This window comes from Ctenopharyngodon idella, chromosome 1, assembly GCF_019924925.1.
Source record: "Ctenopharyngodon idella isolate HZGC_01 chromosome 1, HZGC01, whole genome shotgun sequence".
Classification (NCBI taxonomy): domain Eukaryota; kingdom Metazoa; phylum Chordata; class Actinopteri; order Cypriniformes; family Xenocyprididae; genus Ctenopharyngodon; species Ctenopharyngodon idella.
In genome coordinates this window covers 13,010,337-13,036,000 of record NC_067220.1, presented here as the reverse complement: position 1 = coordinate 13,036,000, position 25,664 = coordinate 13,010,337, and the positions used below count along the sequence as shown (strand labels likewise).

General features: G+C 36.9%; 1 protein-coding gene across 3 annotated transcripts in view; it reads left to right on the top strand.

The window, feature by feature from the left end:
• Positions 1-25,664, top strand: part of trpc5a (transient receptor potential cation channel, subfamily C, member 5a) — an 80,446-nt gene that overhangs the window by 37,139 nt on the left and 17,643 nt on the right. For 2 of the 3 annotated variants that reach the window (XM_051907563.1, XM_051907559.1), the window contains exons 4-7: positions 19,254-19,590; positions 22,082-22,221; positions 23,003-23,035; positions 24,032-24,354. In XM_051907563.1, coding sequence (XP_051763523.1) covers positions 19,254-19,590; positions 22,082-22,221; positions 23,003-23,035; positions 24,032-24,354 — 833 coding nt within the window. The remainder of the gene's footprint in view (positions 1-19,253; positions 19,591-22,081; positions 22,222-23,002; positions 23,036-24,031; positions 24,355-25,664) is intronic. The other variant, XM_051907572.1, reaches the window with a different exon arrangement.

The window sequence follows — 25,664 nt, the reverse complement described above, 5'->3', positions numbered from 1 at the left end:
GTCACATTTTATCTTGAGCTTGTGTTCACCACAGACCTTATTTCAGGCATTTAACCAAAAACCCATTTGAAAAACCCATTGACTTCGAGACGATAGAACCGGAAGTGCTGAAATGCAAACTCGTTTTCATGTTTTGGCCTAAAAAAATACGTCATCCCTTCACCGCTCTATAGCATGTTCAGTCTGGCACTGTAGAAAAATGCAGATGTGCGCAGTCACAAAGTGTTTCTTTACAAAGTGACATCTCCAACTACTAGCCTGGAATGCATAATACAGCATTTCTAGTCATTTTGGCAGATCCATGTGAACGGGGAACGTTTTTACAATGTTGTCGTCTTTACGTGAAACTTTTCAAGTTTTTAGTACATAGTTGTCGTGTAAACACCCTAAGACAGGTCAGGTGAAGAAGACTGCTGATCTTGCGTTTGTTCTTCACACTGGATGGATTGAACATTGGATATCTCCCTGTATTTTTAGCTCTGCACCCTGCCGGAGGAATTGTTCGCTCTGTTCTCACTGCACGCTCACTGACGGCACCCTGGGATTAGAGTACGCTCCCTCCGCTCACTCACAACATTTCTCTCTCTCTTTCTCGTACTGGTCCAAGTCAAACACACACATACGGTGAGGGGGGCAGAAAGGATGAGGGATAGATAAAGAAAAGACAGTGAAAGTAGATCTGACTGAGAACAAATTGTTGCTGAATAATAAAACACAAATCAATTTCTCACTCTGCCTGGTCGGGAGGTTGGATCGCTCCCGGCCCACTGAGCAGCAATGGCTTCTTTTGTTCTGATGGAGCGAGGGAGGAGAGAGAGAGGTTTATTCTTTCTCTCTAGCACTCTGCTGCTCTATTCTGCTGTTCTAGACCTTGTGTGTAAAGGCAATCAATGCTTCTCTGCTTTGATGACTTGTTTCGTTACAGGAATCCACAATAAGTTGAGCAAAATTGTTTGCTTTTAGTAATTCTAGTATTTCAACTTGTTTTATAACTTATTTTTAATTATTAGATCAGAATTTAAACATGGGTCCCCTTGTGAGTTAAATGAAAACTGTATTACTTAACCAACATGTCGCCTGTTTTTTTGCCTTTGGTCGTATTTTTTTAATATATAATAATAAATATATATATATATATATATATATATATATATATATATATATTTAATATATAATAATAAATATATATATATATATATATATATATATATAGTTTTAACCTTTTCCACATTAAAAAGTTTTACATCTAAAGAAATTAATAGGGTAACACTTTATTTTAGGGTCCTTTAACTAGTTGCTTATTAGCATGCATATTAATAGAATATTGGCTGTTTATTAGTAATTATAAAGCACATATTAATGCCTTATTCTGCATGACCTTATTCTACATTTTTAATCCTACCCAATACCTAAACTTAACAACTACCTTACTAACTATTAATAAGCAGTAAATTAGGAGTTTATTGAGGGAAAAGTCGTAGTTAATAGTAAATACATGTTCCCTATACTGAAGTGTTACCATTAATAGTATTTTTAGATGTTTTATTTTTTTATTAATTTACTTATTTCAACCACTGAGATGCAGTAAAGACTATAGGATATAATGGACAGTAAAAGATGTCTATAAAAACCAACCATAAAGCTATCTTAGAAGACAGGATGTTAAAGAAACACTGAGTTCTGACAATCGCTTTCTACTTTTACATACTGCCTGCGATGGCAACATTACTCACTTTTCTGGCACTCAACATATTGTACAATATTGTTTTAATGGTACAAGCTTCCTGTACACACTTATCCTACTTATGATGCCATACTGTTAAAAATGACATATGTGCTGTTTTGCTCACTCATAGCCTCATAAAACATTAATATGAGCTGTAAATTGGACTAAGCAGGAAGGAGGAAGCTGGGGAAGGAGGTAACAGGAAGCTGAGAAACAGAGAGCTTATTCCAGCCAGGAAAAAAAAGATTGGCTATAACATCAGGCTTATCCTCGGCAGCTTGTGTGTGAACTAGAGTTACAGTTCGCTGCCCGTCTGCTTCTACACACCACACTGCCTACCCTTGTCATTTATTCATCTTTCTCGGTAAGAATAGCAAGGACTGCATAAATTAACCAGCACTCCAGTGTCTCTGTGACAAGCAGATTGCTCTCAACAACTTAAATACACAAGAAAGTTATAGCGACGAGGGATTTCTACGGAATAACCCATTAGACAAAATGTTATCTTGGCTTTTGGTGCATAGTTGAACCAAGATATTTGTTAATGTGAATTTTAACTAGTTCCACCCACTACAGTATTGTGTCAAGCTTATTGCCTTTGTGTTTATATACTAGAGGAGACAACATTAGAAAACGAGTTAATTTTTAACTATACTAGGGGTGTAACGGTAACATGTATTTATCCTGAACCGTACAGTACGGATGTCACGGTTTGGTTCATGCAGTTAGAAGACGAATACAGTCAGTCACGGGTGATCCACGCTCCAATCCAGAAGGGGGCGCGCGCGGTAATGCAACACTGTTTGCTAACTGCCAAAACAGGAAAAAGAGAAGAACAAAAACAGTGCATGTGCGAATCAGCGAATGACCGCTTGAAAACAAGTCCTCTAGATGCACACACATGTCGAATGAGTCTTTCTGCGCTCACAGACAAATTAGTATGCTTTGAAAGACTCATGTACTCAACTGCGCGTGAAATGGAGTGGAACACGGAAAATTAAGTATAGGAGGGTTGGCTTAAAGCTTTGAATGTTTAAATATAGTTTAAGTGTAGCAAATTGTAGCACATTGTAAGTGGAACAAACTGTAATTTGCACAAATGTCTGTTCAAAATAAATAAAAAGAAACCTAGTATTGTAGATTTGTTGCTTTTCCAAACATTTTAGGGTCCAATTCTCACTTAAGTGACAATTAAGTGCATCAATAACTTCAATACCCTGCATTTATTAATCAGTCTGCAAACAATGGTCATTTATTCATTTTAGCATGTTTTACTGATGTTTGCTGTTTGCTTAATTATTAATCTTGTTCTGTTTACAAAGAGGAGCTGTTTGTGTAGATCAAAAACAACACACCTACATTCAAATATGAATGGAAATGTACGTTTTTGTTAGTGAGCTACAGCCAAATTAAAGGACAGTTATGTAGACTATTGCATTGTGGCCTATTCAGACCAATTCCCCATGGTGATCACACACAGTGTTCTTATCAAATCATATTTCTTTGTTAAAGTATGTTGAAAATGTAAGGATATGGTAAAAGGTAGATTTGGTTTTGTTATTTCTGCCTTTCAAAAGTTCTGAAGTTTCAGATTTTTCAGCAGCTATTAATCCAGTCCTCAGTGTCACATGATCCTTTAGAAATCATTCAGATATGCTGATTTGCTGCTCAAGAAACATTTCTTATTATTATCAACACTGAAAACAGTTGTGCTGCTTAATATTTTTGTGGAAACTGTGAACATCATTTATTTGAAATAGAAATCTTTTGTAACATTATAAATGTCCTTTTTTGTCACTTTTTATCACCACAATGTATCCTTGCTGAATAAGTGTTAATTTCTTTAAAAAAGAAAAATATTACTGACCCCAAACTTTTAAATATTAGTGCATATCTGCAGTTTTAGAAAAAGGATTTAGATATTTTAAAAAAAATATTTTTAGAGGCCATGCATTCTTAATTTTTTCCTCTTTTGTTTTCTTATCACAACTTAATTTTCTTGTGATAAGTAAAGTGGTTTTTATTACTGCCAAACCAAGAAAAGAAATATTGTATTTATATGTAAGAATATATAAAATATTGTATTTTGAGACATAAGTCAGGGTCCTGAGAAAACATGTTTTGTTATGTTGAGATCATGAGTAAATGAAGTTGTAATCATGACAAAAAAGTAATGCACAGCCTTCTTAAAGGATTAGTTCACTTTCAAATGAAAATTAGCCCAAGTTTTACTCACCCTCAAACCATCCTAGGTGTATATGATTTTCTTCTTTTCTTTCTGGTAGTGAACAGGGGTCACGAGTATGAGCTGAAGAAAGTGCCTCAATCCATCATAAACGTGTACTCCACACAGCTCTGGGTGGTTAATAAAGACCTTCTGAAGCAAGCGATGCATTTGTGTAAAAGAACAATCCATATTTAACAAGTTATGAAGTAAAATATCTAGCTTCCGCCAGACCGCCTTCCGTATTCAACATGCGAAACAGTTCAAAAAGCTTACGCTACGTCCTACGCCTTCCCTATTCAACTTACGGAAAAAGTGCAAGTGACGCGACGCCAGTTTACACTTTCTTTGTAACTTGAATATGGAAGGCAGTCTGGCGGAAGCTAGATATTTTACTTCATAACTTGTTAAATATGGATATTTTTTTTACACAAACACATCGCTTCGCTTCAGAAGGCCTTTATTAACCCCCCGGAGCAGCGTGGAGTACGTTTATGATGGATGGAGACACTTTCTTCAGCTCATACTTGTGATCCCTGTTCACTGCCACTATAAAGCTCGGATGTGTCAGGATATTTATTAATATTTCTCCAATTGTGTTCATCAGAAAGAAGAAAGTCATATACACCTAGGATGGCTTGAGGGTGAGTAAAGCTTGGGGTAATTTTCATTTGAAAGTGAACTAATCCTTTAAAATGTAAAATATGAAAGTAAAACCATGTGAACACTGCTGTGGGGAAACCCGGTGGTTGCACAATTTGATTAGAAGATTCTGTGAATTTTCTCAGGATCTGATGTGTGCTGTTATGACATTTATGCATATTCTGCATCATCAGTTTCAGCAAGGCAATAATTATATCTTTCAAATTACTTGCCTCCTAGTGTTAAACATATACAACTGTTTATAGTATGTATCGATTAAACCACTTCACACCTCAGAGAGCACTTCAGCGTATAGTTGTGATTCAACTTAAATCAATGGTTTTACAGTTCACAATCTGTTCTGCTCCATATTATTGTGTTTCTCTTGTGCTGTTGTGACATTCATTATTAAAAAATTCAAAACTGATCTGAACATTTCACCTCCAATTTTACTTTGAATTCTGCCATGAAACATTTATTGAGGTTAGCTCGAAGTTGTTTTGTGCTTAGTGCACAGATTAAATATGAATTATGAGGGATTTCATCATATAAATGGCTAAATTATACATTAACATTGTTTATAATTCAATTCAGAGCATTAAAGCGGTATTTACACATTGTACAGAGGAACATTGGGATCTTGTGCCATGTCATTTTGTGCCAGTGGGCAAAGCTTACTAAAATGGCATGATGCCTATTTATACACCCCTGAAGCAGCATTTCTCAAACCTGCCAGGACAGCGGCTATGACATCTGCCAAAAGTTAGTGCTTTATCCATACTGTATCTCCAACAGCCCTTCCCACCTTTTTAAATTTGGTCTCCATCCTACTCTTATTCTGTCTCATCAAGATTCTCTTTGACTTTATTTTTTTCCCTCAGCTATCCCCTCTGCGTCCTCTCCTCCCTGTGTTGTTTCTTTTCTGCTGCTACAGTACAAACAGCGACAGAAGATCTCCGTGGAAAGAGCTGTGAGCGATTAGTCTTCACTCCAGAGTCTTACACTTGCGTTTCTGCATCTCTCACTTTTTCGCTGGCCTCCGCCTCCATCTTTTAATCTCTCCCTCTCATCCGTACTGTATCACTGGCAGCGGTTATTTTTATCTATTCTGTGGGTTTGCTGGTGAGTGAGTGTACAGGTTGTAGAAGTCCTCACTGGTGGATTGTACGCTGGAGAACATGTCCTGATGATTCCTCACTCAGGAAATCAGGGGAAGTGTTTACAGCTTGTTTGCTCAGGCGGTACAGCACTGGGATTATACTGCTGACGTGTGTTAAACTGGTGTTTAGTAGAGCTTGGTTAGTAGAATAATAACCATAATATTGTTCTTAAGCATTTTTCTGTCATATTTGGGCACAATTTATGAGCATAGATCTTTAAAGACCCATGACATCATTATTGGAGTTCAGTAGCTTATACTGTAGCTCCTATATGGTGGCTTTAAAAGAAGAGTTTACCCAAAAATGAAAATTCTGTCTTCATTTACTCACCCTCAAGTTGTTCCAAACCTGTATGATTATTTTTCTTCTGCTGAACACAAAAGCAAAAACCATGGAAGTCAATGGGGCCCATCAACTGTTTGGTTACCTACGACATGAAGGTGAGTAAATTATGACAGAATTTTCATTTTTGGGTGAACTGTCCCTTTAATGCCATCTACAGTTGCAAGAAAAAGTATGTGAACCACTTCAGAATCTGTGAAAATGTGCAAAATTTTAACAAAATAAGAAAGATCATACAAAATGCATGCTATTTTTTATTTAGTTCTGTCCTGAATAAGATATTTTACATAGAAGATGTTTACATATAATCCATAAGACAAAAAAATAGCTGAATTTATTAAAATTACCCAGTTCAAAAGTTTGTGAACCATTGATTCTTAATACTGTCTGTAGTTACCTGGATGATCTACGACTGTTTTTTTGTTGTGTGATGGTTGTTCATGAGTCCCTTGTTTGTCCTGAGCAGTTAAACTGAGCTCTGTTCTTCAGAAAAAATCTCCAGGTCCTCCAGATTCTTCAGTTTTCCACCACCTTTTGCATATTTGAACCCTTTACAGCAGTGACTGAATGATTTTGAGATCCATCTTTTCACATGGAGGACAACTGAGGGACTCAAACACAACTATTAAAAAAGGTTCAAACATTCACTGATGCTTCAGAAGGAAACACGATGCATTAAGAGTCGGGGGTGAAAACATTTGAACAGGATGAAGAGGTCCAAATTTTTCTTATTTCGCTTGAATATAATTTTTTTTTTTTTTCATTTAGTACTGCCCTTTGGAAGCAACAGAAGATACTTTCATGTTTCCCGGAAGACAAATTAAATACAATTTACCTTGATCTTCAAATTCCAAAAGTTTTCACCCCCCATCTATTAATGCATCATGTTTTTTTCTGAAGCATCAGTGAATGTTTGAACCTTTTTTAATAGTTGTGTTTGAGTCCTTCAGTTGTCCTCAGTGTGAAAAGATGGATCTCAAAATCATTCAGTCACTGCTGTAAAGGGTTCAAATGGTTCACATACTTATGAATGGGGTTATTTTAATAAATTCAGCTATTTTTTTTGTCTTGTGGATTATATGTAAACATCTTTTATGTAAAATATCTTACTCAGGACAGTACTAAATAAAAAATAACATGCATTTTGTATTATCTCCTATATTTTGTTAAAATTATTAACATTTTCACAGATTCTGCAAGTGGTTCACATACTTTTTCTTGCAACTGTATATGCTAGTGTACTCCTAAAACTCCTAAGTACACAGACCATAAAAAAAAGATGGTGTATCTTGCAATGACAGGCTAAGCCAAATGTTTCCCCAATAAAAAGCTGGACTATAGCAATAACAAGTAGGGCTGCACAATTAATTGTATTTTAATTGTTGTCAAGATTTCTGTTTCTCTCGATAAATTAAGCATAATTATCTGCGTTACTGATAACTTTTTTTTTTTCTTTTTTTTTTGACATTTTATCTTTCAAAGGTAACAAGACTCAGCGTTGCCAAATGTCAAGAGTTTAAAGTCGCAATGAAATGGCAGTGACAGACCTTTTTGAGATGTGGGCATCACACTAAAAAGTGGAGGCAGATGAAAACTAGAACCTATGAATTGTTCACAATAAGATCTATAACATGCATTTAGAAAATAGATAGGTTGAATTTTCAATTCATACTGACTTTAAGTCCCCAAATCAGAGATTTTCTCTTAAATGGATACATTTTCTGCCCAGTGTTTTACTTATTACTTTAGATAATTTACTTGGTAACACGTTATTTTACAGTGTCCTGGTTTACGTTACATGTTGTTGCTATAGTAATTACTATAAATTGTGCATAATTACATGCAACTAACCTTAAACCACACCCTAATCCTAACCCTATAGTACATGTAGTTAATTATTAACTCTTAGTCTTTTATACAAGGATACCAGTAAGTGTAACCATTTACTTTAATCTTCCCAACCTGGCAACGTGCAATGTAAAAAAGCTTTTTTGTTGTTTTAATAGATAAGCATTAACATAATTTGGAATTATTAGGAACAATTCACAGTTTTAGCTGTTGAGAAAAGCTTGCTTTGCCAGTTTTTGGTAATGTGGAGAGTGTTAATTTATATGATAAATAAAATAAATCAGGAAACAAGATTAGGTCAGATAAACCCTGTGAATGAGTATATGTTCTCTTGATTGGTGCTTACATGAAACTGCAATAATTCTGATGAAATGTAAAAAGATATTTTTCAAATGAGAACAGTCTTGATTAAAAATAGTGATTATAATTTTTGATCAAAATAATTGTGATTATCGGTTTAACTATTATTGTGCAGCCCTAATTGCAAGTTGCAAATCATATTTAGTCTATTGGCTATTAAATATAATGGACTTTGATATGTCTTGCCCTAACTTCCTTGTTCTATTGGAAATATATCAACAATGAAGGTAAACACCTTGTCAAATCCAGCAAAGAATATATTTAAAGGTCTATCAAACTTATCAACTTGACTCATGAAGATTAATTACGTAGCATGACATTGCCCCATTAGTCCTATCTGATTTGCTTGAAGGCAGAGGTTGGTCAATATTTGCTGCTTTGTAACACCTGATTACCAATGTTATAATGCTTTAAAGGTCTTTGACGTTATTGGATATGCAGTTGGTTGCCCTTTGTAGGGGAAACCATTATATAAACCAATCTCATTTCCATTAACATCTATTCTCTTTTCATTATAATGATGTAATGATTGGGTGCATATGATGAAATACAGTTACATATTGCATGCAGAGGAAAAATATGAACTTAATATTTACTCCGCTGTTGTGCAAAGCAAGTAAGAATTGACATCATGATTTGTGAACTTTGGCTGGAGTGGCATCCGAAACATCCTGGAGCCAGCGGTGCATTATCTGCTGGGTTGCTCATGCTCAGCTAAAGAGCGAATGACATTCTGCTAACAGTGTTTGTGATCTGTTGTTTGGAGCGCTGCCTGGGCTCTACAGAATTGCAGTGGCACTGCAGCAACAGTGCAGCTGTGGGGACTGGAGAGGCTAAGTGAATTAGCATTTAAATCACATCTGACCTGAACTGTGCAAAATGAAATTGAGTAAGCTGAACGCTTATTAGAGGAGGTTGAAGGAGAATCGCATGGTGGGGAGGGGCAGATTAGAAGCGTAGGATTTGAATAACTAATCTCCCCTACTCTAGTATTGAAGCTAAGCTAACCCTAAAATGTGGTCAATATGAACAACAACAAAAAAGTACTATGGTTGATAGAAAATCAGATCATTGCATTTTAAAGGGGTGGTTGATTATGGTTTCACTTTTTTAACTTTAGTTAGTGTGTAATGTTGCTGTTAGAGCATAAACAAAACCCTGCCCCGGGAACATGCAACAAAAGGGGATGAGTCCATGTTGAGCTGCTTTAGAGAAGAGGAAGAGTTGTTGTAGTAGAGTGTTATTAACATGCCGTCATTTTACACCGGACTGCTTCACAAATGAAGGCCAGTTCAACGCTGGATTTGCACAAAAGATTAACATGATGGCACATGCTAGTTGATGAGTTGAATCAACTTCACAGCAACTACATAAATTCATCCACTAACCATTCAGAAACGTCCAGTTTCATTCTAAAAGTTGTAACTTCTTCCTGAGTCTTTCCATCAGTGTCCGACTCCGGTTTGAACAATGTAAGGCTGAACACCCTTACTGACAATCCTCATTTTGGCTGCGTGAGATTCTCTAGCTTTGTTGTTGTTGAGCAACTGAAGTGTGAGCTGTTAAAGCTCCACCCTCTTCTGGAAAGGGGGCCGGGAGCAGCAGCTCATTTGCATTTAAAGGGACACATACAAAAAACAGCGTGTTTTTGCTCGCACCCAAATAGGGGCAAATTTGACAAGCTGTAATAAATGATCTGTGGGGTATTTTGAGCTGAAACTTCACAGACACATTCTGGGGACACCAGAGACTTATATTACATCTTGTAAAAGGGGCATTTTAGGTCCCCTTTAAATAAGCACTTGCTGTATTCTCAATGTATACCATTATTATATTATATTATATTATATTATATTATATTATTATGCAATGAAAGCTCTTTAGTTTTTATTTTGGGGGCAAACCAAAATTATGTTTGAGAGATGTACAAATAAATGTTCTTCAAAAGCCTTGTGTATCATATTTTAACATGCATTTTCTAAAAATTGATGATTAATAAATAACGAAGCAGAGCTTGCTTCAGTTGCTTCAGTGTGTGTTCATCTTGAGATAATACTAACAATATAAAAGTTATTTTTGCATTTATTTTTACCTTGTGTATCAAATATGATACCTTAGGCTTTATAGGGTTAAAGGCAAATAGCCTAAAGAGTACCATGGAACTATCATGCTTTTTTGGACATGAAATATGTTAGATCCATGATTCTTTAAATCCCTACTGTGTAAACCATGCAACATAAATATGGTCATACTGTGCCATATTATACAGTATATCATTAAATTACCATCTAATACCTTCACTGTACCATGGTAGTAACACAGTATTTATGTATTTGTTTGTTTGTTTGTTTGTTTGGGCCGGCATTACTGTATGCATGTTTTCAAATGTTGCTGTTAATAGGCTATTTCTTCAATACAGATCTAGCATCACAGAAATAAACATCATGAGGGGCACAAAATCTGTTATGTGATCCTGAAAAAAGCAGCCAGAAATAGCTTACCTTACTGTAGATAACTTTTTTCAAACATACTGTCTTCTGTTTTTGAGGAACTTAATGAGAATCTGTATTTTCAGACCGCAATTCCAGTAGATGCAGCTGACGTGCTGATAACTCATACTAATGTGACTTAAAGTAGCCTGTAGCCTGTATCCACTGGCTTGTCAGGTCTGCAAGTTCCATTACTCAAATAAAGTCAAAGTGGCAGCTAAATAGTCCTTGTTCAGTAATCTAAAGGGAGTGCTTATGCACCTGAATAACCTTTAGTCCATTCTATATATAACATATGGTTCATCTTTTCTTTCTGTATGAAGAGATGAGAAAAATCATACATATTTTATGGACATCAGGATTTTTTTTATCTCTAATATTTGCTATTGAGCCTCAAGACTGCTGAAAATCTTTGCCCTGTGTATAATGAGATTTTAATGACTTTTTCACAGATTTGAATATAAACAATTATTGTATTGCACTGAAGATGAAAACGAAACACCATCACTTCTCTCCCTCTCTCTCTAGCACTCTTTTATACTGCAGTATGAGTTTTGATTCACCTCCTACTTTATTGCCAGATACAGTATGCAATTTAGCTTATACTGAGAAACTTTGATGCGCAAAGCCTTTTTAAAGCAGATGGTTTCAAAGGGATTTGGGAAGCATTGCACTCTTTAAGAGACAATTTCCTAGAAAAGAGCCATTTTTAAAAGATTAAGGAGAAGCTGTGTGGGGGGTTTAGGGAACGGCAAGATCACCAATGGCAACTTAATTTCTCAGAAAAAAGACGCTGATCACAGTGCACTTTTGCAGTTTTTCTGTAAGTTTGTGAGATTGCAGTAAGGAAAACTGCAGTAAAGATGCTGTGTGGTGGCTACAGCAGAAGACCACACCGATTTCTGCTGTGACAATCAATAATTTGGCGTAAACAACATGAAAGCATGGATCCATCCTGCTTTGTATCAACGGTTCAGGCTGGTGGTGGAGGTGTAATGGTGTTGGGGATATTTCTTGGTACACTTTGGGCCCCTTAGTAGTACCAATTGAGCATCATTTAAACGCCACAGCCTACCTGAGTATTGTTGCTGACCATGTCCATCACTTTATGACCACAGTGTACCCATCTTCTGATGGCTACTTCCTACAGGATAACGTGCCTTGTCACAAAGCTCAAATCATCTCAAGCTGGTTTCTTGAACAGCACCTTTTTGAATCTGTGCCACAGAGAAATATGGCAGTCCTGAAGATGAAAGGGGGTCCAACCCGGTACTAGAAATGTGTACCGATTAAAGTGGCCAGTAAGTGTATATTGCAATGAAGTTGCATTTTAAAGGTAGGGTGGGCAATTTCAGAGTGGCTAGCAATAGCAAGCTAGCTTTGAAAGTGTAAGAGTGGTTCTTAAAATTAGTTGAAGGTCTGTATTGATACAGACAAGAACACTAAAAGCAGATAATAAATATAGTTCTGCCATGACAACTCTCTGAGAGATTGGCATGGTAATGGATATGGCAATTTCATGTATTTGGTCTTGGAGGAATAGATATGCTACGCTGCTGCTGTTGATTATTGCTGCTGCTGCTGCTGCAGAGCAACTACAGAGACTTGCTAGTGCCAATACATTCACAGACATTGCTGTGAGTATCTAAGACATGCTGCTGCTGCACATATAACATACATGAAATAAACCCTGTAGCAGATGTATACAGGTGGAGCTGGGGAAGGTGGAGGGTTTCTGAAAGTGCGCTGCAGACTGCTAACGGCAAACAATGCCAAGTACTTGAATGTTGAGCAGCAAGCTCATTAGCCGCTGAAACCACAGCAACCAATCAGCTTCATGTTTCATGCCAGAACTTTGTATTTAGAGATGAAAAATAAATAGGATCATCAACTTTTAAAAGGAGAAAATTTACTATATTGGTTATTGTTGATACTGAATGCTGTTTGTCTTAAGAAACTTTACAATATTCTGGTATATTAAAGAAAATATGACCCATAATACAAAAGCTTTGAGTTCACAAACATGATTTGTCCATTGTGCAGTAAATTAACCACTGAAATTCAATTATGATAAAATAATAGATATTCAAAATGAAGACTTTTGAGTATTTTGAATCCCTCTAGTTGTCAGATGTTAGTAAAACATGTTCATGATTAATGTGATAATCTTCACCCGTTGCACACTTGAATGAACTTGAAGAGAGCTGAGTTCATACTTCCACTAAAAATCACCTTGTGACTAAAAATGGGTCAGAAAAGTCAGATCTAAAAAAAAAAACTGTAACAAAATTTGTTTGCAGATGCTGTTTTGATATTTCGTTATCAAATGCATTCATACATTTTTCAGCGTCCAAATACTGTTGGGGCCACGGTCATATCATGCAGGTCAAATTCATATCATGCAGGTGTGCACAACTTTAGTGGAAGTTAATGTATTCTTTGACTCTGCATTAGAGTCAGTTACTCTTCAAGAGTGAGCCAGCCTAAACTCTTTGCATTATCAGAGCTGGAGATCAATCCTCATTAGCATACTGCTCCCTAGCAACCAGAACACGAACAGGACATCTGTTGTTCTGTAATCGCTTCTGTCAAACAAGGCAAAAGAACAAAAGATTACATCATTACCTGGCCTTCTGTTCACCTTTTGACCTGTCTTATGAAGGTCGCTCAGTCTAAACCTACAAACTAACAGTGTTGATTCATTCCAGTGCCTTGATTCTTTTGAGTCTGTTCACCAAAAAGATTCCTTCACTGAACTTTCTTTAGCTTAAATCATTATGCCAATAGGTGGACTAGCAATTATGGGATTTCAATTATGAGCAATAATTTTATCATTTACTCAACATATTCATTCGAAACACTACCACTGAATTTATTAAAGCGGGTATTATTACAGTGATTCACAAGCTAAAACAACAAATACTGTGAATAAAAAAAAACAAATAGGTCCTCCTTCCTTCATTGAGCCACCTAAGTTTGTCTTTCACAGGTTTTGACAGTTCTGTGGGCTATCATTGAGAAACATATCTGAGAAAGTTGTAAATTAAACGCAATTCAGTCATAATTTCAGTTTTATAGCTTTAACAAAGCAAGAAGAAAATCTTTGTGAACTATCCTTGATTGGGAATCTCTTTACTGAGAGATTTGAGAAATTATGTTTAAGCACCATAAGCATTTTCTACACAAATTAAAACAAAGCAAATCAATTTTTTTTTTTTTTTCAATCTATAGAAAAAGATAATAGACTAATAAACAGTGACAGTGAGGGAAAACTGTTAAAGGGTTAGTTTACCCAAAAATGAAAAATCTGCCATTAATTACTCATCCTAAGTCGTTCCACACCCGTAAGACCTTTGTTCATCTTCGGGAACACAAATTGAGGCTCAGTGAGGCCTGCATTGCCATCAATTAACACTTTCAAAGACAATTAACACTTTCAATGCCCAGAAAGCTACTAAAGACGTATTTCAAAACACTGCTTCATGAAGCTTCGAAGCTTTACGAATCTTTTGAATCTTTTCTGAACCACTGATTCAAGAAAAAAAAAAGATTCGTAAAGCTTCACGAAGCAGTGTTTTGAAATCGACCATCACTAGATATTGTTGAGTAAAGTTGTTATTTTGTTTTTTTTGGCACACAAAAATCATTCTCGCCACTTCATAACATTAAGGTTGAACCACTATAGTCACATGAACTGTTTTAAATACGTCTTTAGTAGCTTTCTAGGGATCTGAAAGTGTTAACTGTCTTGCTGGCAATGCAGGCCTCACTGAGCCAACGGATTTTATGAAAAGTATCTTATTTTGTGTTCCAAAGATGAACGAAGGTCTTACGGGTGTGGAACGACATGAGGGCGAGTAATTAATGACAGAATTTTCATTTTTGGGTAAACTAACCCTTTAAGGTGCGATCACATTAGCGAAATGTCATCAAAATTGTCAACTATCGTCAACTATAGTATGAAGCACAGCTCACACAGAAGTCACTTTTGCACCAAGCAGCTTTCTGTTAGTCAACGTGGCGAATTTGTGTGACCACAAGCTCAAAATGAGCTAAACCTGCTTGGGAAATCTTTCGCCCTCACACATGGATTCCAATTGGAATGACAGTGAAATGTAGCTGAGCAAGAGTAAACAATACATTTTCAGTAGGCTACACTCAGTTGATGTTATTTTTATTGTGTATAGACATCATTCATTTATCCACATCCATAAACTGAAGATGATTCTGTGTGCACAAGTAAAACTGGTCTTCATTGCATTTTCTTTTGTCTCCTTGCCGAATTGATTGAACAGCGTCATCTTCCATTCAATCATTGAACGAAAGGAAGCATATTCAATCTGTCAACAAACCGGTATTCGTTGTTAAAGTAGCTTCTTACTAAAATCATGTGGCTGAGCTTCTGTCACAGCTCTGAAAAATGTAGTCAGGTTAGTAGCATCACTACTTTTAGTTAGTTAGTTTGTCCCTATGACTGCATAGAAGTGAGCGAGAATGATTCATTCAGTTCATTCATTTCAGAGTCGACTGAAACACCACTACAGCAAACTCATCCATCTTTACGGTAATAAAGTTTCATTTATCTTCAACGCAATGTTGCAGTATACATGTACTCCATCCCTGCTTCAAGACTGTTCTCACAGGTCAGAATACAAGACGCCATTTATTTACTTGCAAGCCACGTGTTGTAAGTCATTACTACAGTCCGTAGCGGTGCATGCTGGCTGGGATGTTATCAGTCTCATTTCGTGGACAGGTTGAGGAATGGTGTTGTTAACTAAAGGGCCGCCTGAAGGTTAGTGTTCATATTGATAGATGAAGAAGGGATTTAGCTTATTGCTGTAGTGTTACTCTCACACCATGGACGAAATACCAGCAAGTCAGGTGTGGGGAAATGACCCATCCTCCCGATTTGTTCATTATAAAATAAAACCTGAAGAAAATTACTGTCCTATCTCCTTTCGCAAAGCTCTTTGTTAAATTCACTCTCGTGTCCCTTTTAACCCTTTTCCACGTCCCCTGCTTCTATTAACTTACTTCATTAAGTGGAGGTTGATTGTCTTTTCCTACGGGACCTTTTGTGATATATGTAATGAGGTTGAGTGAGGGGTTGTGGGAAACCAATGATTGGCTGTGGGTTTAGTGGATATTTGGAAGGGCACAGCTGGTTCAGAAGCCATTGCTTTTTCTCAGGCTTGCCATGGAAACTCTAAACAATGGAAACTTCTAAAACTGAGAAAGAGTTGTTACTCATCTATCATGCAGTGTTGTCATCCCACGCAGCATTTTCCATTACAGCCACTAGATAACTTATCACAAATGTGCTATGAAATATGAGGCGAGTCAGTTCTTGGCTCGCTTCATTTCAAAGCAGATGTTTCTGAGGACGCTCTCTTACAAGCAAGTCTCTTACAGCAGTGCACTAAACTGGTAATTAGCTTTGTTTACACTCTAAAGAAGAGCTTTTCCATTCATCCTCCTTTGAGAATGATTGAGAATAATGATACTTTTTGCATTATGTATTTGTATTTATTTATTTTCATTATTATTTTTTAAGAATGTCCAGGCCAATCTTTTTAATATAAGTGATTGATAACTGGGGCTTTCAAAAAGTCAAGTTTTTCAGTGATTAACGGCTTACATTTGGATCTGTTTCTTAAACAAAGTTATAAAATAGCTTTAAGGGTGCTTTCACGCTTGGTTCGACTGCCTGGTCCAAACCCGAGTTCGATTGCTGCCCCCACTGGATTGTGTTCACATTATATTATTTACATCCAAACTGCAGTGCATTTGCATCATCAAAGAAGCAGCTGTTTTACCCCTGTTGAATGGTAACGGCGACGCAGGAGAAGGCGGCAAAATGCACAGAGTTGCTCACCTCACTTTTAGATCTTTTGGTTTTGTTTCCAAAGCATCGGCACATAACAGCACTTGCGTCTGTCTGCCGCGAATGTACTGAAAATATTCTAAAGAACACAGGAGTTTTAAACACACAGTTTAATCGAATCATGCGTCATTAATAGTGGTTCACGTCTGCGATAGTAAGATTGCGTTCATATCAGCAGCAAACCGTACTTGAGTTTGCATGAACCATACTCCAGACCACACTTTTTACGAGGACTCTGGTACGGTTCGCGGGTGCACACTCGAGTTCGGAAATCATCCGAGTTCACATCATCCAAACAAACCGAACTCTGACATCAATCGAACCTGGGAGCGCACTAAAAGTGCTAGTGGGAAAGCACCCTAAAAGACTCTGAATATAGCAAGCATATCATATGTACCAATTTATGATACTTTTATTGTGCTTTTGTGTCCTATTTGATGCTTGAAAGCTTCAGCCCCCTTTCTTTGTCTTTGTTGGTCTGTCTTCACGTTCCCACATTCATATTCAGCTGCAAACCATGAGTGACATTTCAGAGCTAAATGTGTTAACACGCATGGTTCAATAAACAACAAATGCAGAGAAATGAATCACAGTATTGGTCTGTTTTTTAAAGCGAGCCATGTTTATGCAATAAATGTACATAGATTTATCATTTTTTATAGATATAGACAGTTACTTTCATTTTTGGGGGTACATCTTTTGAGCATCTGTATTAGTGGTCGACTGATATGTTTTTCAGGGCCGATACCAATTATTACAGATCAAGTAGACCGATAACCGATATTTTGAACCGATATATATGTCTGGTATAAAAATTAAACTTAATTCAACTTAAAATTAAGAATAACAGGGGCTCTGACAAAAACTTTCTTTAAATGCTTTTAAACATATTTTTAATTCTGAGAACTGTTAATAATAATATTAATAATAATCCAATATAAAATAACTCTACATAGCCTTAACTGTATAAATTAATGTATACCTGTATAGATTATTAAAGATTTTCTTTTGTTGTTTGATTGTGACAGGCAATAGTAGACAGTAACAGGTTTAAAGGCTACTGTCTCTTTAAGACATAAAGGAAATATACTGTCACACATGCTGTTCATATTCACTAAAGACAACCGACTGTGCTTACGTGTATACTCGCCAGGACGGGCATTTTAACATAACTGTGTGTTTAACTGAATGTTTATGTGTAATAAGTCGCGAAAAACTCAATCTGACATTTGTTGCGAGCAGTTTGAGAGGCGGCTGTGCGCGTGCTGACTGACCCCTCTCTTGAGAGCTCGCGAGTATTTTATGCTTTAAAATGGCTTGTATTTTTGAAATGGCATGACTTAAAATGACGTGCAAGTGCCAATTCCGTCAACTGTCCGAAACGCGTGCTAATATCGCAGAGTACAGGTCGCTTGCAGAGCAAAATCGTCGTGGATACTATGGATGTGAAGCCATTTGCGAGAGAGAGGGAGACTCGGATCCGCTGAATCACTCAAAATGTTTGTGAAACTACGTCTCACAGAAAGCTTTAAAATAACTGAGCTGCTCTGATAATCTGTTTGGATTCAATCTACATGCTATGGTGCATAAATGTTTAATAATCGCGAAATTTGCGGGAATGAGTAGAATTATGCGCAATACCGCGATCCCGCGCCGGAATTCAGGCCCTGATTATATTGAGGTGCAGCTTCACCAACGTCTGATGCTGCTCCAGTTAGAAAGTGCTTTCGGTGTGAGAATGCAAAACTTTGCTTCAGCCTTCCGCGCTGATTGGCCGGACTCGCGACTCGCAACAAATCAGATGGGCGGTGGGCGGAGCTTGCTCTAGGCCACAGAGTGGTGCGTTGAGAGGTGGCTGCATCAGAGCCAAATAGCGCATTTCAAAATGAAATTATTTTATCGGCAAATCGGTTTTGAAAATGACCGATACCGGTAACCATAAAAATGCTTAATATCGGTCTACCCCTAATCTGTATAATATCTGATTTGTGAACAAACTGCTGGTTTATTTTTAATGATTTGTTTGAACCTATTCTCAACGTATTTGTAAAGCATTTGACTGTAAAGGAGCAATTTGGGTGTAAAAACTAAGTTTATTGATGTCATTAATCATAAATGTGAGTAAATAGAGTACCCATTAAAAGTTTACACCATGAGTGTTGTGTTTTTAAGATGGAATGTGAAGTTGAAACCATCTTCAGTAAGTTCAGCTTAAGACCACATATTGCACTTAACCTTGTACCATTCTGTTGCTCCGTCTTTTTTTTTTTTTTGAGACATGAATGCATCCTGTGAATGTTTAATAAGAAACAAATCTGATTTGGGTCTGGTGGACCCTAATTATACAAGTTTTCCTTAAGATCAGCTAGTCAACTATTCATCCCACCACCGCACCAACAAGTGGATTGTGAAAATTATGGTTTTACCCATCTGTAGGATAAATTACTCTTGTCAGAGTGAATAATGCTCCTTTTTCTCCCAGTTAATTGGTCCTTCTGCGTATGGTTGCCATTATGCATGAGCATTTACAAATCATTTAAAATCCATTTACAAATCTCTCTCTTTTTTTTTCCAGTTTGTGGCACAGCCAAACTGTCAGCAGCTCTTGGCCACACTATGGTATGACGGCTTTCCTGGCTGGCGGCGCCGTCACTGGGCAGTTAAGCTTGTCATGTGTTTCATTATCGGCCTGCTCTTCCCTGTCTTCTCGCTGATCTACCTGCTGGCTCCAAAAAGCACGCTGGGACTCTTCATCAAAAAACCCTTCATCAAATTTATCTGCCACACGGCCTCCTACCTCACCTTCCTCTTCCTCCTCCTCTTGGCCTCACAGCACATTGCACGCACCAACCTACACATGCAGGGCCCTCCGCCCACTGTGGTGGAGTGGATGATACTACCTTGGGTGCTGGGTGAGTATTATTGTGTGTGTGTGATGGGAATGTAGGATGTTTAGCTTGTAAAAATTTTGTTAAATAGTAATGAAATATATATTATGAAATTGCATATTTATAATGTATGCAAGTAAATGCTGTAATGATATTCCTTAAATATTCTGGTCAGGGATTTTTACAGAACTTTAATAAAAGTTGCAAGTATAATTAATCCCTATCAGTGTACTGTTAACAGTATATTAATCCCAACGTATAGTGCTTTCAACTTTTTTGTAGATTAGATGGTCCTGCTTTATATTAGGTGTCTTTAACTACTATGTGCTTACATTTAAATTAATCATTTGATACAATGCACTTATTGTGTGCATACATGTTTTTACATTGTACTTGTATTTTTAAAAATACCTGTATGTAATTACAGCTGTAATTAATCTCTGTAATTAGGGCCTGAGCACCGATTGTGTGAGGACCTTATTGTAATTGCTCAGTCAATTATTCTTCTTCTCCAAAATGAATCACATTTTTGAGGGCCTAAACATGCTTGAAAACTCATGAAACTTTGCACACGCGTCAGAAGTGGTGAAAATTTACGTCTGATATGGGTTTCAGAATTAGGTGTGGCAAAATGGCTTGGTAGCGCCACCAACAAAATTTCGTTTTTAACGCTAAGTTTCACGTACAAGTATGAAATTCGGTAGACACATGTAACAGCCCAACACCTACATAAAAATCCCTGGGTGCAAAATCTGAAAACCCAACAGGAAGTAAGATATTTTGAATTTTCTCTGCAAAATTTTTGCAGTTTTTGCCATTTCCAGATGTTGTACTTTAACGAACTCCTCCTAGCGCTTTAATCAGATCAACGTCATATTTCGTCAATCTAATCTAAAGGCCTTTTGCGACATTAAATTATGAAGATCTTAAGTTTTCGCTGAAGGGCATGTCCGTGGCAGCCAATTTGATGTTTCGCCATGAAACAGGAAGTTGTTGTAACTCAGGCATACAATGTCCGATCTGCCCCAAACTTCACATGTTTGATAAGAGTCCTGTCCTGAAGACATCTACATGCCAATATTCAGTTACAGTCATAGCGCCTATTGCGGGCAACAGGAAATGTCATGTTTTACACTGTGATTAACTCCACATTGAGATTTAACCAGAACAACTTCATATTTGGTCAGTCTAATCTTAAGGTCTTAGCGATGTTACATTGCAAAGATCTTTAGTTTTCGCTGAAGGATGTGTTTGTGGCAGCCTGACAAAGTCAGATGTTTCGCCATGAAAGAGGAAGCTGTTGTAACTCAGGCATACAGTGTCCGATCTGCCCCAAACTTCACATGTTTGATAAGAGTCCTGGCCTGAAGACATCTACATGCCAATATTCAGTTAGTCATAGCGCCACCTGCTGGCAAGAGGATATGGCATGCTTTGCACTGTAATTCACTCCCAGAAACACATTTGCATATGCCATGAAGTACTTGATAGAATGTCTATTGGGGGACCATCAAAATAAAGTGTTTGCAGTTATTAAGCAGACAGTCTACTAATACTATAATGAGAGTTAGTTGTCATGTAGTTGCAAAGTTACTTACACTTAGTAGAATGTCTATAGAGCATCACTGAAATAAAGGCCCTTATCGTGCATCTCGCGCAATGCGATGCCAGGCGCAACGCAAGTGTTTTTTTGCTAGTTTCAGCCCGACGCAGTTATCATTTTCATGTCCAGCACCCACATTGTTTAAATAACAAATACACTCGTGCCCATCTGTTCCATGGGTGTGCTGGTCTGAAAACGAGGTGTGTTCAGGTGCATTGTTGGCGTGTTGCTATTTTGAGGCAACTGAAAATGACTGCGCCATTGACCAACAAAAACCTGGTCTAAAGTCAATGGCACAGTATTTTTTTTTTTTTTTGTTATTTAAAGGGTGCGTTAGTAATATGCGCCTATAGGCAGGTGTACAACGCGCGAACACTCTGCTTGTTACACACACAGGGACGTGCAGCAGCACACAAACATGCCAGATATTAAAAATGTATTTAAACTGACTCATCAGATTTGAGGTTGTAAATATAAATCTGCCATGGTGCAAGTGGACCTGGCTTTTAAAGAGAATGGGAGATGAGATGAGCAATTGGTTTATTGCAAGTTACACCCAAAACACACCCATGACTTATTAAGAGACTAGGTACAACCTCGACCATGCGCCTGGTGCACCAAGCATTTTTTCCGTTGTTAAACTAGCAAAAGCGGATTCTGACATTCCCTAAGTGCACCTGCGCCATGCGCTTAGATCGTTAAAATAGGGCCCAAAGTGTTACCATTTTTTAAATCTAAATGTAAATGTAGGGGAAATGAGCATGCACAAATAATAATGCAATATCATCATATATATATATATATATATATATATATACAGTTATATCTAGTGATAAATTAAAATATTTTCCAATAACCTATATATTGTGCATCCCAAGTTTATTCCTATATGTTTGTGTGTTTTGCTCATAGGCTTCATATGGGCTGAGATTAAAGAGATGTGGGATGGAGGTTTTAATGAGTACGTCCATGACTGGTGGAACCTGATGGACTTTGCTATGAATTCTCTGTATTTGGCCACTATTTCTTTAAAGATTGTTGCTTATGTCAAGGTGAGCCCCTTTCTTAATTGTTTCACTTTCAGTTCAGTCATCTTCGCTCATATTCGAATGCACGCGAGCACATGCACACAGACACACTCCAGACTTCATGACCATCTGCAGCTGTGTTAGTCACCCTGCATTGAAGGGGTTCCAACCCACACGAGTCCCTTACAGCGTGTGTTTGTGCATACATGTGTGAGATGATAAATCCAATGGTCCTAGCTATATAATTTATGTTCTGTTTTGCATTTGGACATGTTCTCAAGAAATGCATTTAAAGCTAAAAATGTTTGTGTGAATGTTCCTGGCTACATGTATTATTATCATTTTATAGTATGATTCAAAACGTGGGAATAGAGGGTGATTTTTTCTTTTTCTTTTTCTGTTAATATTGTGGTCTCAGTCTCAGTAGAGAGCAGAATTTAAAGAACTCAGCCATGCCTTGCACTGAAAAGCCAGCCTTATTTCTCTGCCCACTGAAACATGGAATTGAAGGATGGAACTGAGGGAAAAAGACGTCTTGTTCCACCCTCAAGTGAAGTTATGCAAGGCAAAAGCTCAGGAAATGTCTAAGAACCTGTTAGACCTTTGACTCAACTGCCTGGAAAAGCCTGAGGCATGTCCAAAACAAAATCTAATGGAAGAACTTCCTCAATATAGTTTTCGCATTAAACTTTTCCATTTTTTTCATTATCAGACCATTTCAAAACATTCTGAAAGGGAATTCACTAATGATTTTAACCTGCTGGTAGTGTTGTGTCATTTGCATCTGTTGTCTGTATTGTTACAGCACCTGATTTACTCAAGGAATTATGCAAATCAGGTAATGGTTCAAACACACCCACAAAATTACTGCTGATTGCAATTTGCATTGCAATTTTTACTTTGCAGTGCTTCACCACTACAATCTAGGCCTGAATCGACTTCTTAAACTGCCAAAATTTTGCTCAAATACACAGCACGTCTGTATATATGATAGTTATCATACTCTTCTCCATCTTCTTTTTATCAGCATTTTGATGAATTACCGCCGTCATGATCACTAGAAAATGTACACAAACATCCCTTTTAAATACAATTACCGTCAGCTTCTGTAGGTGGTAATAGCGCAGCGTTAACTGCATCAGGCAAATAAGCCGATCCATTCATGTTCGTGAATCCGATCCATTGAGCCACATTTGCATAAAAAGTAGGCTTATTTGCCCAGAAACAAATGACAGTGACTTGGCAATGAATTTAAATATGCATGATGCAGCGCTTAAACCAGTGCATTTAGCACCTGGTTATGTTGGATTGTGGGTGTTACAGTATGTGAATAAGGCTAAAAATGGACTCCACACAAATATGCAAACACTTGGCCAACCAACTGCAAGCATGTTCCCATTGTACATACACTATCGTTCAAAAAATATTAAGCAGGGCAACCATTTTCCACACTAATAATAATAAGAAATGTTTCTTAAGCACCAAAATCAGCATATTAGAATGATTTCTGAAGGATCATGTGACATTGAAGACTGCTGAAAATTCAGCTTTGCCATCACAGGAATAAATTACATTTTAAGATATTAAATAGAAAATAGTTATAAAAATAGAAAACTGTGATTACTGTATTTTTGATCAAATAAATGCAGACTTGATGAGCCTAAGAGACTTCTTTCAAAAATCTTACCAACCCCAAACATTTGAAAGGCAGTGTATTTAACATGCATTCTTGCAGTACTATTGCATCATGTTTGCGTAGCTAAAACCCCTCTAAGTTCTAATGCTGAAACTAAATCATGATATAATGTTCTGAATGTTTTTATGTTCTCTCCAGTATAACAGTTCTCGTCCACGAGAGGAATGGGAGATGTGGCATCCGACGCTGATCGCTGAGGCTTTATTTGCCATTGCTAACATCTTCAGCTCGCTTCGGCTCATCTCCCTCTTCACGGCCAACTCTCACCTGGGCCCACTGCAGATTTCTCTGGGCCGCATGTTGCTGGACATCCTCAAGTTCCTCTTCATCTACTGTCTAGTGCTGCTGGCCTTTGCTAATGGACTCAACCAGCTTTACTTCTACTACGAGACAGAGGCAGCAGACGAACCCAACCACTGCAAGGGGATCCGCTGCGAGAAACAGAATAATGCATTCTCAACGTGAGTTTCTCAGCTTTTATGACCGGGCTAGCAACTTCATATTTCTTTATCCCTCCCTTTGCCATCTGTTTGTTGTGTTATTTTGTTCTTTTAGTTCTTTAGTGAATTAGTTTGTTTGGGTGGTTAATTTAAATGAATCAGTTAAAAACAGTCTCCTGTGCAGCATTTTACTTCTTTTTGATGTACACAATAGAGTTCTTGTTTTTATTACAATAATTTCGCAAAATAATATATTTTTTAAATACTGGGGTTCATTGCTTTGTTATATATATAAACTGAGAGGTTTTCAAATTCTTTTTGTGGTATTTAGTGTAAATTTACTGTTATGTATCATATGATGTTTAGTGCTGTCAAAATTAGCGCATTAACGCATGTGAATAATTTTTTTCAGTTTAACGCGTTAAAAATATTTCAAGCAATTAATGCAGCATCCGTTTTTCTGTCATAATTTCACTCAAATGCTTTTTTGTTGTGCGCCACAACACAAACGAGAACGCGCTGTCTGTGAATGTCGTGTCTGTGACTCGTGTGCACAAAAAGACGCGTGCCAGTATTGAGTTCTCTTTCGCGCTTGAACAAACAATAACACACAGAATTATGGCAAAATGTCCGTTTTGTCAAGTATCCTCATAAGAGCAGTCTTAAATGAGTTAAATAATGTCTTAAATGAACTTAAAGAGTTGTGAGAAAATGAGATGCGCGTCATGTTTTGCAGCAGTAGGTCTTAAAGTGACAGCAGCCTAATAAACCAGTTGTTGTGATGGCTGTCATTAATGTTAATCAAAAAACAAAGCTAACAGAGAAAATTGTAGCTTTAATAAGGATTAATCTGTATTTAATTTATAATTTATGCAGTGCAGACTGTTTGATAACTTCAATTTCTGTATATTTCTTACCCGTTAGACAGGTAGGAAGGCCACAGGTAAATATGACATTCATTATAATGAGTTTATGTGAAGATTGTTTTAATTCACTTAAATTAAAAGTAATTTTTTAAAGACTAATAAATTTTGAAATTGATAGCTTTCAGTTATACTATAATGTTGAATGTCTATAATGTTTCATAGAGACATCAGTACCAGTATTAGTATCAGTGATACTGGCCTTCATTCATAAAAAGATGCCATTAAACAAATATTTAAAATATACTGTCTTTAAGTTGTTTCTACATTAATTTGGAAAGTAACTGTGAAATTATTGCAAGATAAAAATATTAAAAACTCCAATATTTTTAATCACAATTAATCGCAATTAATTACAGAAAAAAAATGTGTGATTAATTACTTAATTGTTTTTAATCGATTGACAGC